The sequence below is a fragment of the Pipistrellus hanaki genome, assembly GCF_964339955.1.
Source record: "Pipistrellus hanaki genome assembly, chromosome: 7".
NCBI classification, from domain to species: Eukaryota; Metazoa; Chordata; class Mammalia; order Chiroptera; family Vespertilionidae; genus Pipistrellus; species Pipistrellus hanaki.
Genome location: NC_140509.1, coordinates 2,958,445 through 2,969,524, shown reverse-complemented (window position 1 = coordinate 2,969,524; position 11,080 = coordinate 2,958,445). Strand labels below are relative to the sequence as shown.

The 11,080-nt window shown below is 66.5% G+C and overlaps 2 protein-coding genes and 1 long non-coding RNA gene across 4 annotated transcripts in view; 2 read left to right on the top strand and 1 right to left on the bottom strand.

Moving 5' to 3' along the window:
• The window catches only part of LOC311626233, a 1,185,289-nt gene that overhangs the window by 901,331 nt on the left and 272,878 nt on the right, over positions 1-11,080 (top strand). The window lies entirely within an intron of this gene.
• Positions 72-8,628, top strand: VWA7 (von Willebrand factor A domain containing 7). Of its 2 annotated transcripts, none has more exons than XM_084891061.1 (17): positions 72-223; positions 457-716; positions 850-1,131; positions 1,994-2,090; positions 2,873-2,983; positions 3,355-3,550; positions 3,623-3,792; positions 4,590-4,702; positions 4,879-4,995; positions 5,389-5,568; positions 5,906-6,035; positions 6,124-6,276; positions 6,379-6,471; positions 6,658-6,956; positions 7,036-7,170; positions 7,337-7,511; positions 7,604-8,628. In XM_084891061.1, the coding sequence occupies exons 2-17, from the start codon at positions 486-488 to the stop codon at positions 7,909-7,911; spliced, it is 2,790 nt and encodes a 929-aa protein (XP_084747187.1). In that variant the 5' UTR covers positions 72-223; positions 457-485; the 3' UTR covers positions 7,912-8,628. The 2 variants fall into 2 exon arrangements, with proteins under 2 accessions (XP_084747187.1, XP_084747188.1); XM_084891062.1 differs by having other exon boundaries at positions 7,031-7,170.
• SAPCD1 (suppressor APC domain containing 1) lies at positions 8,584-11,060 on the bottom strand (the record flags this gene model as incomplete). The annotated part of the gene is given in 6 exon segments (XM_084890207.1): positions 8,584-8,643; positions 8,649-8,679; positions 8,681-9,379; positions 9,757-9,863; positions 9,865-9,911; positions 11,039-11,060. Coding segments are annotated over 6 exon segments (966 nt in total).

The window sequence follows — 11,080 nt, the reverse complement described above, 5'->3', positions numbered from 1 at the left end:
AGCCAGGCCTGAGTCACGCTGCGCCACCCGCCGGCGGGCGCCCTCCCCCGCTCACCTCCCGCTGCGGCGGGGCCACCAGTGCGGTGGCTTTGGGCCGGACAGGCCAGGGGTCAGTCCAGCCCACCTCTGGGCCTGTCCTCCCGCCGGTCCCAGGCCGGTTAATTATAGCTCTGACCTCAGGGCCTGGGACAGCCTGGCCGCCCTGCTGAGGACCCAGCACCAGGTAGGGGCTTCCCGTGCTGGGGTGGAGGGGTGTCAGGCCGGGTGGGGAGGGGTCCCGGGGAGGAGCCTTGGCCCCTCTTGCTGGTGAAGGTGCCAGCTGGCCTGTGAGGCCCTCGGGCTGGCTGGGCAGGGAGCGGGGAGGGGGGAGCGGCGGAGCCGGAGCCGGGGCAGAAGCAGGAGCGCCCGCAGGTGCCCAGGCCGGGGCCGCCTGCCCAGGGGTTGCTTCTCCTCCAGGAGCGCTCCGGCCCCAGGTCCGCGCCGCTATGCCCCCCGCCGGCATGGCCCTGGCCCTGGCCCTGGCCCCTGTGCTGCTGCTGCTACCGCTGCTGCCGCCCACATCTGCCTTCTTCCCCAACATCTGGAGCCTCCTGGCCGCCCCCGGCTCGGTCACCCACCAGGACCTGACAGAGGCGGCGGCTCTCAATGCCACCCTGCAGCTCTTCCTGGAGCGGCCGCCCCCGGGCCGGGCCCCCCTGCGCCTCGAGGACTTCCTGGTGCGTGTGCCTGGGTCCTGCCACCTGCCCGCGGCCCCTCCCCTCCGCCCCGCAGCCCAACACCCTCCCGCCGCCCTCCGCCCCCAGCCCGGGAGCAGGCACCGGGTCCGAGGCCCTGCCCCTGCCTCTCCAGGGCCGCACCCTCCTCGCCGACGACCTCTTTGCCGCCTACTTCGGACCCGGGGCCCCTGCCCGGCGGTTCCGAGCAGCCTTAGGCGAGGTGTCTCGGGCCAACGCAGCCCAGGACTTCCTGCCACCTGCCCGGGGCGACCCCGACTGGCACTTCGATGCTGAGCGGCTGGGCCCGGGGCGCGCGCGCCTGGCGGGGGCGCTGCGGGAGGCGCTGGCGGCTGCCCAGGCCGGGGAGCAGGCGCTGGCCCGGCAGCGCCTGGGGGCGGCCCTCCACGCCCTGCAGGTGAGGAGGACGAGCGGGCGGCCCCTCACCCCCTCTCCCCTCCCCGCCCCCATCCCCTCCCCGCACCTCTCCCCTCACCGGCCCCCGCTCCCCTCACCCCCCACTCCCCTCACCCCCGCTCCCCTCACCGGCCCCCGCTCCCCTCACTCCCCGCTCCCCTCACCCCCGCTCCCCTCACCGGCCCCCGCTCCCCTCACTCCCCGCTCCCCTCACCCCCCCGCTCCCCTCACCGCCCCCCCCTCCCCTCACCGCCCCCGTCCCCTCACCGCACCTCTCCCCTCACCAGCCCCCGCTCCCCTCACCCCCCTCTCCCCTCACCCCCCCCCCGCTCCCCTCCCCGCCCCCGGGCTCCGCCTCAGCCCCGCGCCCCCGCTCCCCTCAGCCCCCGCTCCCCTCACCGGCCCCCCGCTCCCCTCACCCCCCACTCCCCTCACCCCCGCTCCCCTCACCGGCCCCGTCCCCTCACCGCACCTCTCCCCTCACCGGCCCCCTCTCCCCTCACCCCTCCCCCCGCTCCCCTCCCCCCCCCCCCCCGCTCCCTTCACGCCCCTCTCCCCTCACCGGCCCCCTCTCCCCTCACCCCCCCCCCCGCTCCCCTCACCCCCCCGCTCCCCTCACCCCCCCGCTCCCCTCACCCCCCCGCTCCCCTCACCCCCCGCTCCCCTCACCCCCCCCCCCTCCCTTCACGCCCCTCTCCCCTCACCGCCCGGCTCCCCTCAGCCCCCGCTCCCCTCACGCCCCTCTCCCCTCGCCGGCGGCGCCTTGTCGGCCAGGCCTCTGGGGGCCCCTCCCCGGTCCCCACGTCCGCCCGGCGGTGAGGGGGCAGCGGAGACAGACAGCCGCCCCTCTCCTTCCGGAGCAGGACTTCTACAGTCACAGCAACTGGGTGGAGCTGGGGCAGCGGCGGCCACACCCGCACCTCCTCCGGCCGAGGCAGGAGCTGGGCGGCCTGGCGCGAGGTACGGCCATCCCCACCGCCTCCGCCCCGCGCCCCGCGCCCCCCGCCCCCCGGCTCCGCCCCCGGCTCCGCCCCCGGCTCCGCCCCCGCCCCCGGCTCCGCCTCCGCCCCGCGCCCCCCGCCCCCGGCTCCGCCCCGCCCCCGGCTCCGCCTCCGCCCCGCGCCCCCCGCCCCCCGGCTCCGCCTCCGCCCCGCGCCCCCCGCCCCCCGGCTCCGCCTCCGCCCCGCGCCCCCCGCCCCCCGGCTCCGCCCCACGCCCCCCACCCCCCCCACGCCCCCCGGCTCCGCCTCCGCCCCGTGCCCCCCGCCCCCCGGCTCCGCCTCCGCCCCGCGCCCCCCGCCCCCCGGCTCCGCCTCCGCCCCCCCCCCCCGCCCCCCGGCTCCGCCTCCGCCTCCGCCCCGCGCCCCGCCCCCCCCCCCCCCCCCCCCCCCCCCCCGGGCTCAGCTCAACCAGGCCCATCCGAGGCTTCCCGGGCCACCGGGAAGACCGCCAGGCCAGGCTGCGCACCCAGCTAGTCTCCTTCGGGGCGGGGGGCGGGGGGTGTCCCGGGCTTTCTCTCGGCCCCTCAGACTCCCAGCCGAGCGAGGACCGCAGCTGCCTCCGTGCCCAGTGCCGCCCCCCGCCCCGCAGACTGGCTCCCCGGCAGCCCGGCTCAGGGTCAGCTCGGGCCGGGGGCGGGGTGGCCCCTGAGGGCTGCCGCCGGGGCGCGGAGGAACGGCTGCCGGGCCGGACAGGGTAGGGCCGGGCGGCAGGCAGGCTCCAGGCCGTGGCCTCCCTTGCAGAGGGAGACCCCACCTGCGCCGACTGCGCGGAGCTGAGCTGCCCCGGGAACCTGCTGGGCTCCGCCCGCCTCACCTCCGGCTACTTTGGAGCTTATCCCGCCAAGCCTCCAGGTACCAGGCAGAGAAGCCTCGGAAGTAGGGGAGGGTCATGTCCTCCCCGGCCCTGTCCCAGGGACCTCAGGCTCTAGGTCCTCGCCCCACTTCCTGAGGAGAGAAAGCGGGCCGGCAGGATGGGTGGATGAAGGCCTGAGAGTGGCCAGGACTTGTAGGGGAGGGGCGGGAGCAGCTAACGAGGCCTCCATTGCCGGAGGGCCTGGAGGGCTGGGGACCCCGCAGGTGCTGTGCGATGTCCCCCCAGAATGCCATCACTTCCTGCCGGGCCTCCGCCGAGCAGTGAGCCACGGGCCAGCTCAGAGAGGGCCCGGCTCCTGGGAAGCGGCGGGTGTTGTACTTCCACCCTCCAGACCCCTTCCCCCAACCAGGAAAGTGTAGCCACGGGGGCCGTTTTGACCAGAGCAGCGCCCAGCCCCCACGGGGAGGCATCAACAAGGACAGCACAGCCCCCGGATTCTCCCCGCACCACGCGCTCCACCTCCAGGCTGCCCAGCTGGCCCTCCTGGCCTCCATCCAGGCCTTCGGGCTCCTGCGGAGCCGCCTGGGCGACCCGGGCTTCTCCAGGTGAGCGGCTGGAGGGGCTCCCTCGGCGCTCCGGGCCGGGCCGAGTGCAGACCCCGCTGTGGCTCTCCCCAGGCTGCTGGCCATCACCCCTGCCTCCAGCCTGAGCTTTGTGCTGGACACCACGGGCAGCATGGGCGAGGAGATCCAGGCCGCCAAAAGCCAGGCTCGCCACATCGCGGAGCAGCGGCGGGGCGGCCCCGCGGAGCCCGCCCACTACGTCCTGGTGCCTTTTCACGACCCAGGTGCCGGCCCCGGGACAGCGGAGGGAAGGGAAGCGGCACCCTGAGCAGGCTTCCCGGGAACAATCGCCCTGCTTCCCTGCTCCCAAAGGCCCCAGCACCCACGCTCAGGCGGCAGCCTGCTTCCTTAGGCCCAGCCATTGTCAGGTCTCCTACTTCCCACAGGCGGGGGCGGGGCGGGGCGGAGCTGGCGGGCGCAGGCCTCTGCAGAGTATCTGAGACAGACAGTTACGTGGCATTGAACGGGCAATCTGACCTGGGCTAGCCTCACTGTGTGTCCTGAGATTGGTCATATAACGTTGCCTCAGTTTCATCATCCATAAATGGGTTCGCACTAGCTCCCCCCTGCCTGTCTCCCAGGGTTGAAATGATCATCAGCCTATAGGACTGAGTTTTCCCCGGGCCGTCTGAGTCTGCATGAATCTCGTAGCTGGCAGGTAGCAGATCCTCACTTATCCGGTGAAGGCATGAGCAAGTGAATAATGAATGCAGCCACTTAAGTGTCAAAGGCACTCTTCCATGATCCACAAAAGCAGTTCCTTTAGTCTCCCAGTCCCCCCCTCCCCCCAGGTGAGTGCTGCTACTGCTCTGGCCCTGCGGGGGGAAGCCGAGCGGCCGTTTTCATCCGTACACACGTTTCCGGACAGGCCCCAGGCCCAGGGAGCGCCCCTTGCTGAGGAAACGAGGCCCACTCCGAGCAGAGGCCGAGCCTCGCAGTACGGGGCACCTGCATTCAGGGCTGCCCGCCCAGGGGCGTGCGGAGGGGGCTCCTCACTCTCTCCACCGTTTCCTCCTCCCAGGGTTTGGCCCGGTCTTCAGCACCAGTGACCCTGACAGCTTCTGGCAGCTGCTCAGTGAGATCCAGGCCGTGGGGGGCGGAGACGAGCCTGAGATGAGCCTGTCAGCCCTGGAGGTCCGCCCTCCCCGCCCCGCTCTCCCCCTTCTCAGGCCCCACCATCAGGGGGCGTGAGAGCCTTCCTGGGACCCTGTCCCCATCCCTCCCTGTCTGGCCCCACTCGTTCACTCCAGCTCTTCCTTGCCCTGCCCATCCCTGCCGCCGTCTTCACACCAGCGTTTCCTCCCTGCCAGCTGGCCCTGCTGCACACCTCCCCCCTCTCAGACATCTTTGTCTTCACCGACGCCTCCCCCAAGGACGCCTTTCTCACCCACCGCGTGGAAGCCCTGGCTCAGGAGCGACGCTGCAGAGTGAGCATGGCGGGGGCGACGCGGTGTTAGCTCCCAGGGTCACAGGGGACCCGGCTCACAACAGGGCCACCCCCCTGGTGGTCCACGCAGCGTGCATGGCGTGGGAGCCTGGACAATGAGCTTGGCATTTCCAGATCCCTTCGCAACTGAAGAGTGGGAGGCCCTGCCCTCCCCGACGGACCTGGTATCTGAACCTGCCCCCAGCAACCCATCGCAACACCTGAGACCTCGCTGCCAACAACCCACTGTGTGGGCGGCACGGCAATGGTCACAGGAGAGGCAGCAGCTAACGGGGCGGGCGGTGCCCCTGGGAGGCCTTCGCCAGCGGGAGCCCGCGGGACTGGAGCACAGGCCCGCCGCGGAGGTGCCCCCTGAGTGCTGGCTCCTGCGCAGGTGACATTCCTGGTGACTGCAGACCCATCGCAGGCGCGGCGCCGGCGCCAGGCCTTGTCCCCGCTGCGCTTTGAGCCTTATGAAGGGGTGGCCCTGGCCTCTGGCGGGGAGGTGATCTTCACCACAGATCAGCACATCCGGGACGTGGCAGCCGTGGTTGGGGACAGCGTGGCCGACCTGGTGAGTGCAGGGACCGAGGGACAGGCTTTCAGCTCAGGCTGCACTTCTCTCGCATTGCGCCGTGTTGCCAGAAGGCGTCGGGTGGGAAGGGCTGTTTGTCTTCCCGGAGAGCCAGGCCACCCACCTCCCACTGCCCCTCCCATGTCAGCCCCGCCCGTCCCCAATCTGGGCTCCAGTGTCCATCCTGGGGACAAGTGAGGGACTCCTAGGCCCTCGCTCCAGCCTCACTGTGTGCCCGGCTCCCGCCCCCTCTGGTCACCGTCACTTAGCTTCTTTCTGTCTCTGTTCCGCCTCATTCCCGCCTCATCTCTCCCCCATGGGGCCTGCCATCCTTCAGGTGGTCCTGCCCCTGGGGCCCCCGGGGCCGGAGCCTGGGCCGCTGGTGTTCACTGTGGACGGGCTGCTCCGGGGCGTGACGGTCCGCATCCACGGGGCGGTGCGCAGCTTCCGCATCCGGAGCCCTGCAGGTGCGTCCGTGTGCCAGGCGGAGGGCGAACAGGAGGAGACTGAGGCAGAGGGAGTGTTTCCTGTGACAGCGGCCCTCCATCCCACCAGGGCTCTCCCAGGGCCAGGAGGAAGGCCAGGGGCCTCTAGGCCTCACACGCCGCTTTGGGCAGTTCTGGGTGGTGAGCGTGAGTGACCCCCCCCAGACAGGGACCTGGGAGATCCAGATGGCCGCGGAGGGCAGCCCCCGGGTGAGAGTGCAAGGTGAGGAGGAGGGCATTCCGGGGAGGGAGGGGAGGGGAGGGCAGCTGCAGAGCTCAGAGCTAGATCAGTCACTGCGGCCTCGGACTGCCTTCCCTCTCTCAGCTCGGTCGGAGCTGGACTTCCTCTTCCACTTTGGGATCCCTCTGGAGGACGGCCCCCACCCTGGCCTCTACCCCTTGACCCAGCCGGTGGCAGGTGCATCTACCCCTCACCCCTAAACTCTCTATGTGTTTAACTTTCCATTGGCTTACAACTTACACGTTTTACCTAAATGTGCACCGAACTCCCCCCTGGCCTCCCCAACACTCCCCAGGGGTACCCTGTTCCGAAAGCCATTCACTCTCTTTTCTCCGGGACCCCTGTCCTCCCGCCTCCGCCCAGGTCTGCGCACCCAGCTGCTGGTGGAGGTGACGGGGCTGCCCTCCAGCCGCCGGGCGGGGCCGCCGCCCCTCTTCTCCCACGTGGTGCTGCGAGGGGCTCCGGAGGGCGCCGAGCTGGGCCGCGTGCGCCTGGAGCCCAGGGGCGCCCCGGAGCGCGGCCTCCTGGTGGCCTCGCTCCCGCCCCCGCTGCTGTCCGCCGCGGGGCCCTTCTCGCTGGAGCTGCTGGGCCGGGACGGCGGCGGGCGGGAGCTGCGCCGCGCGGCCCCCCAGCCCTGCCTGGTGGTCCCGGTCCTCCTGGAGGTGAGCCGCTGGGGAAGGAAGGCCCGCCGGGGTGGGAGGGGCGGCCCCTGCCTGACCCGCCCTCCCCCCCGCAGCTCAGTGGCCCGGGGGGCTCCCTGGCCCCGGGCAGCAAGGCCCCGCTCAGCCTTCGCATCGCCAGCTTCTCGGGGCCGCGGGACCTCGACCTCAGGACGTGGGTCAACTCCAGCTTCACCCTCACCTCCAACCTCTCCAGGTGAGGCCGGCTGCTCCCCAGCCACCCCAGCCCCGCCCCCGCCCCATTGGCCCTCAGTCCCACCGCCCTTCCGCCGGCGCCGGCCCCGCCCTTCGCTCCCCCTTCCGCCGGCGCCGGCCCCGCCCTTCGCTCCCGGCTCTAGGGCCCGGCTGTGTCCGCCCCGCAGGGTCCGCCTGGAGCACAACCAGTCCGCCTGGGGGCGCCTGTGGCTGGAGGTCCCACAGTCCGCGGCCCCGCGCTCCGTGGTGGTGGTGACTGTGGCTGCGATGGGTCGAGAAGCCGGACCAGTGCCCCCGACCCATGCCTTCCTCCGGCTCCTGGTGCTGGCCCCGGACCCACAGGTGCCGCGCCCCCACTCCATCGCAGGGTAGGCAGGGGAGGGCGGCTTAACTTGGGTGTAGACACCCAGACAGGCTTTCCCTCTCCTCCGCAGGACCAGCTCGCTGTCCCTGCCCACTGGTCCGGCCCCGTCCTCACCACGGCCAGCCCCATCCTTCCTCCCTCCCCTCTGGTGACTTGGGGCAGGGCTGGGGGAGGGCCGGCAGGCAACCCCTGGTGGGGCACAGTCGGAGGGATGCTGCTCCTTCTAGGCCTGGCCTCCTGGTGACAGCAGCCCCAAAGGGTGGGCTCCAGCGCTATTTCCAACCCCTCCCGTTGGCGAGAAGATGGCCTGGGCCTGGGCCTGGGCCTACCTCCCCCAGCGGGGCTGGAGGTTTTCCTTCTCATGCAAGATTGGGATAAAGGGTGATCGATTTCCCCACAATGCACTTTCCCTAACCCTCGTGGGAAGCAAACCAAAGACTTGGGGTAGGAAGGTACTAGAAAGTGTTATTTATAGAATTGTTTTTATTAGAAATTCTGGAGAAGCTTCTATTTTATTTTTGTATTTAAATTTGAAGGACAGTTTCAATAAACATGTCTTTTCCCCAGAGAGGTTTCAAAGAAAGATCATTTGTGCACAGCATCCGGGAGAGTGAGAGCTTCAAATGCCAAGAAGGTGAAACGGGAGTTTTCAGGGGCAGAGAAAAACCTTTACACCCTCATGTTCCACTTCAGCGGGCCCACCACCCGGAGCCACTTAGCTGTGGAGTCAGGAGGCAGAACAGGGGGTTCTGACAGCCTCTCCGTCCCAACTGAGGGGAAGGAGGGAGCCTTAGACACTGCTAGGCCTCCACCGTGGGGAAGCCTGGCCGAGCCACCTCCCCTTGTGGCTGAATGGTTCCCTTTGCTGCGCTGACAACCCCAGAGAGAAGTTCGGGCACCTGTGCTCTGCCTTTCTCCCTGTGCCCCTGTTTACCTGTTGCTGCCACGAGCCCTGCTTCCTTGGCCTTCCCTTCCGCCCTGGGCGGCACAGGACGTGGGGAGAACGGGATATTTGATGTTCTCCGTTAAACCAGTGTTGACCCCAAACCTCTACCCCAACCTCTCAAAAGTCTCAACGAAAACAATAAACACCTTTCCCTGAATCAGATTCTCAAACAGATGTTCACCTTTTGAATCTGGGCTAACTGGACTACCAGGCTCTGAGTGTGAATGTTGGAAAATTCTAGAAGAGGAGCTGGAGGCTGACAGTGTGAAAACGTGAGGCCCATCTGCCACTCTCCTGTCACCACAGGCCATCCTTTTCCATGTGAGTCCCTCATCCCGATACTCTCCCCTCCATCTCTTAAAGGCCAGGGCCTCCGTCCCCTCAAGTAGCACATTACCCTCTTTCCCTGTTCTTCTTTTATTTTTAATTTTAATATATTTTATTGATTTTTCACAGAGAGGAAGAGAGAGGGACAGAGAGCTAGAAACATCCACTGAGCCAAACCGGTTTCGGCTCCCTGTTCTTTTTTTTAAAGCTGTGTTGTTGTTGTTAACCCTCAGCCGAGGACATTTTTCCCATTGCTTTTTCAGAAAAAAGGGAAAGAGACAAAGGAGAGAGAAATATTGATGTGAGAGGCACATCGATTGGTTGCCTCCTGCACGTGCCCTGACCAGGGCTAGGGATCGAACCTGCAACCCAGGTTTGTGCCCTTGACCAGGAATCGAACCTGTGGCCCTTCTGCGCATGGGTTGATATTCTAAATACTGAACCATGCCGGCCAGGGCTCTTTTTTTTTTTTTGAACACAAAGTTTTCGTTAATTATTCTTTGGGGGAAAGGGATACCACCCTCCCACTCAATTAAGAGAAACATTTTTATCAGCACAGAAGTCTTTTTTCCACTTATCATTCATGAACTCACAGGGAAAGGGTTCCAGCCGCTCAGGCCCGTTTCCATGGTCCTCACAGTGTGCTGCTCTGGGAGGGGCAGGCTGGCGTTTCAGCTGAGCCCAGGTACCTCTCTGGCTTCTCTTTCCGATCCCCGTTCTTCATGACGCCTCCTTGTCCATCCCTGGCCCATCACCTCAGTGGTGATCCAGTCCCATCCCACTGAACAGAAGGCAGACCGCCTCCTCCAACGCCAGCAGCGCTCGCCTAGCACTTGGTGGTGGCATCCTGGCCTTACAGTGCTGCTCCTAATTCCTCATCTCTGGCCACTGTCTCCTTTCCAGGGCAGTGTCAGGCTGTGTCCACATGTGGTCCCTGCCCCCTCCCCCACATCCTGGGGCTGTCCCGCATCTCACCCAAGGCCCCGCACGCACAGAGCCGCTGCTGCTGTGCCTCCCACCAGGCCTGGCCACGCTCCAGCAGCTCCAGCCCTGCAGCCCCGGCACAGGGCACCCTGTTCCCGCTCCAGGGCCTGCCTCCTCGCAGCTGGAAAATGCAAGAAGCAGAGGCTTACTCCACATTAGGGCTCCGGGCCACGGCCTTTCTAGAAAGCCCTGCTGGGTTCTGTGGTCACTGAATGCCAGCCCAGACTGCCACAGAGGGTGAGGGAACGCAGGGGGGAAGACTTATGAGTCCTCAAAACTGAGTGGAAACATAGAGGGCAGATCTAGGAAGAGGGGCTTCCGCTGGGTCCTCTCTGTGGACTAATACCCAGAGGAAGAAGCTTCAGGCCACTGGGGTTTTTGTTTGTTTGTTTTTTAATATATCTTTATTGATTTCAGAAAGGAAGGGAGAGGGAGAGAGAAAAACATCGGTGATGAGAGAGAATCATTGATCAGCTGCCTCCAGCAAGCCCCCTACTGGGGATTGAGCCTGAAACCCAGGCATGTGCCCTTGATCAGAATCGAACCTGGGACCCTTCAGTGTGCAGACTGACGCTCTATCCACTGAGCCAAACGGGCTAGGGCAGGCTGCTGGGTCTTGGTGGCTTGTCCCAGCAGAACTGGAAGGGGCCTGCAGCAGAGCAGGACCCTGGCTCCCCGGGGCTCTGAGGTGGGAAGGGTGGAGCCACGCCGTCTAGCGACCTGGCCTGGCCCCCTCTCTCCCTGCTCCTTGCAACCTCCTACCTAGTCTTTCAGCCTCAGAGCTCTTCCTGCTGCGTCTGAGACCGGGAAAGACCCTCTCCCGTAGCTCCTGTCTTCCCGCTCTCTGTTCTGTAGGGTCTGAAGTTGGTTCTCATCAAGTCCCCCTGGGTAGTTTTTGATTGAAGTCACTGTAGTTTTTGATTGAATTCATTGGGCTGACATTGGTTAATGAAATTACACAGGTCGCCGAAACCGGTTTGGCTCAGTGGATAGAGCGTCGGTCTGCGGACTGAAAGGTCCCGGGTTCGATTCCGGTCAAGGGCATGTACCTTGGTTGCTGGCACATCCCCAGTAGGGGGTGTGCAAGAGGCAGCTGATCAATGATTCTCTCTCATCGATGTTTCTAATTCTCTATCCCTCTCCCTTCCTCTCTATAAAAAAATCAATAAAATATATATTTTAAAAAATTACACAGGTGTCAGTGTACACGTCTATCATGCAACATCTGGGCAGAGAATGTGGTCACACCCCAAGGCAAGTCTCCTTCCATCACCTTTATCCCCCACCACC

Excerpts from the sequence above, each read along its gene's own strand:
- VWA7 (XM_084891061.1), top strand. The coding sequence starts at position 486 with ATGCCCCCCGCCGGCATGGCCCTGGCCCTGGCCCTGGCCCCTGTGCTG. Across the intron at positions 6,472-6,657 it reads CTTGACCCAGCCGGTGGCAG|GTCTGCGCACCCAGCTGCTG; the intron begins GTGCATCTACCC and ends GCCTCCGCCCAG. Across the intron at positions 7,512-7,603 it reads TGCTGGCCCCGGACCCACAG|GACCAGCTCGCTGTCCCTGC; the intron begins GTGCCGCGCCCC and ends TCTCCTCCGCAG.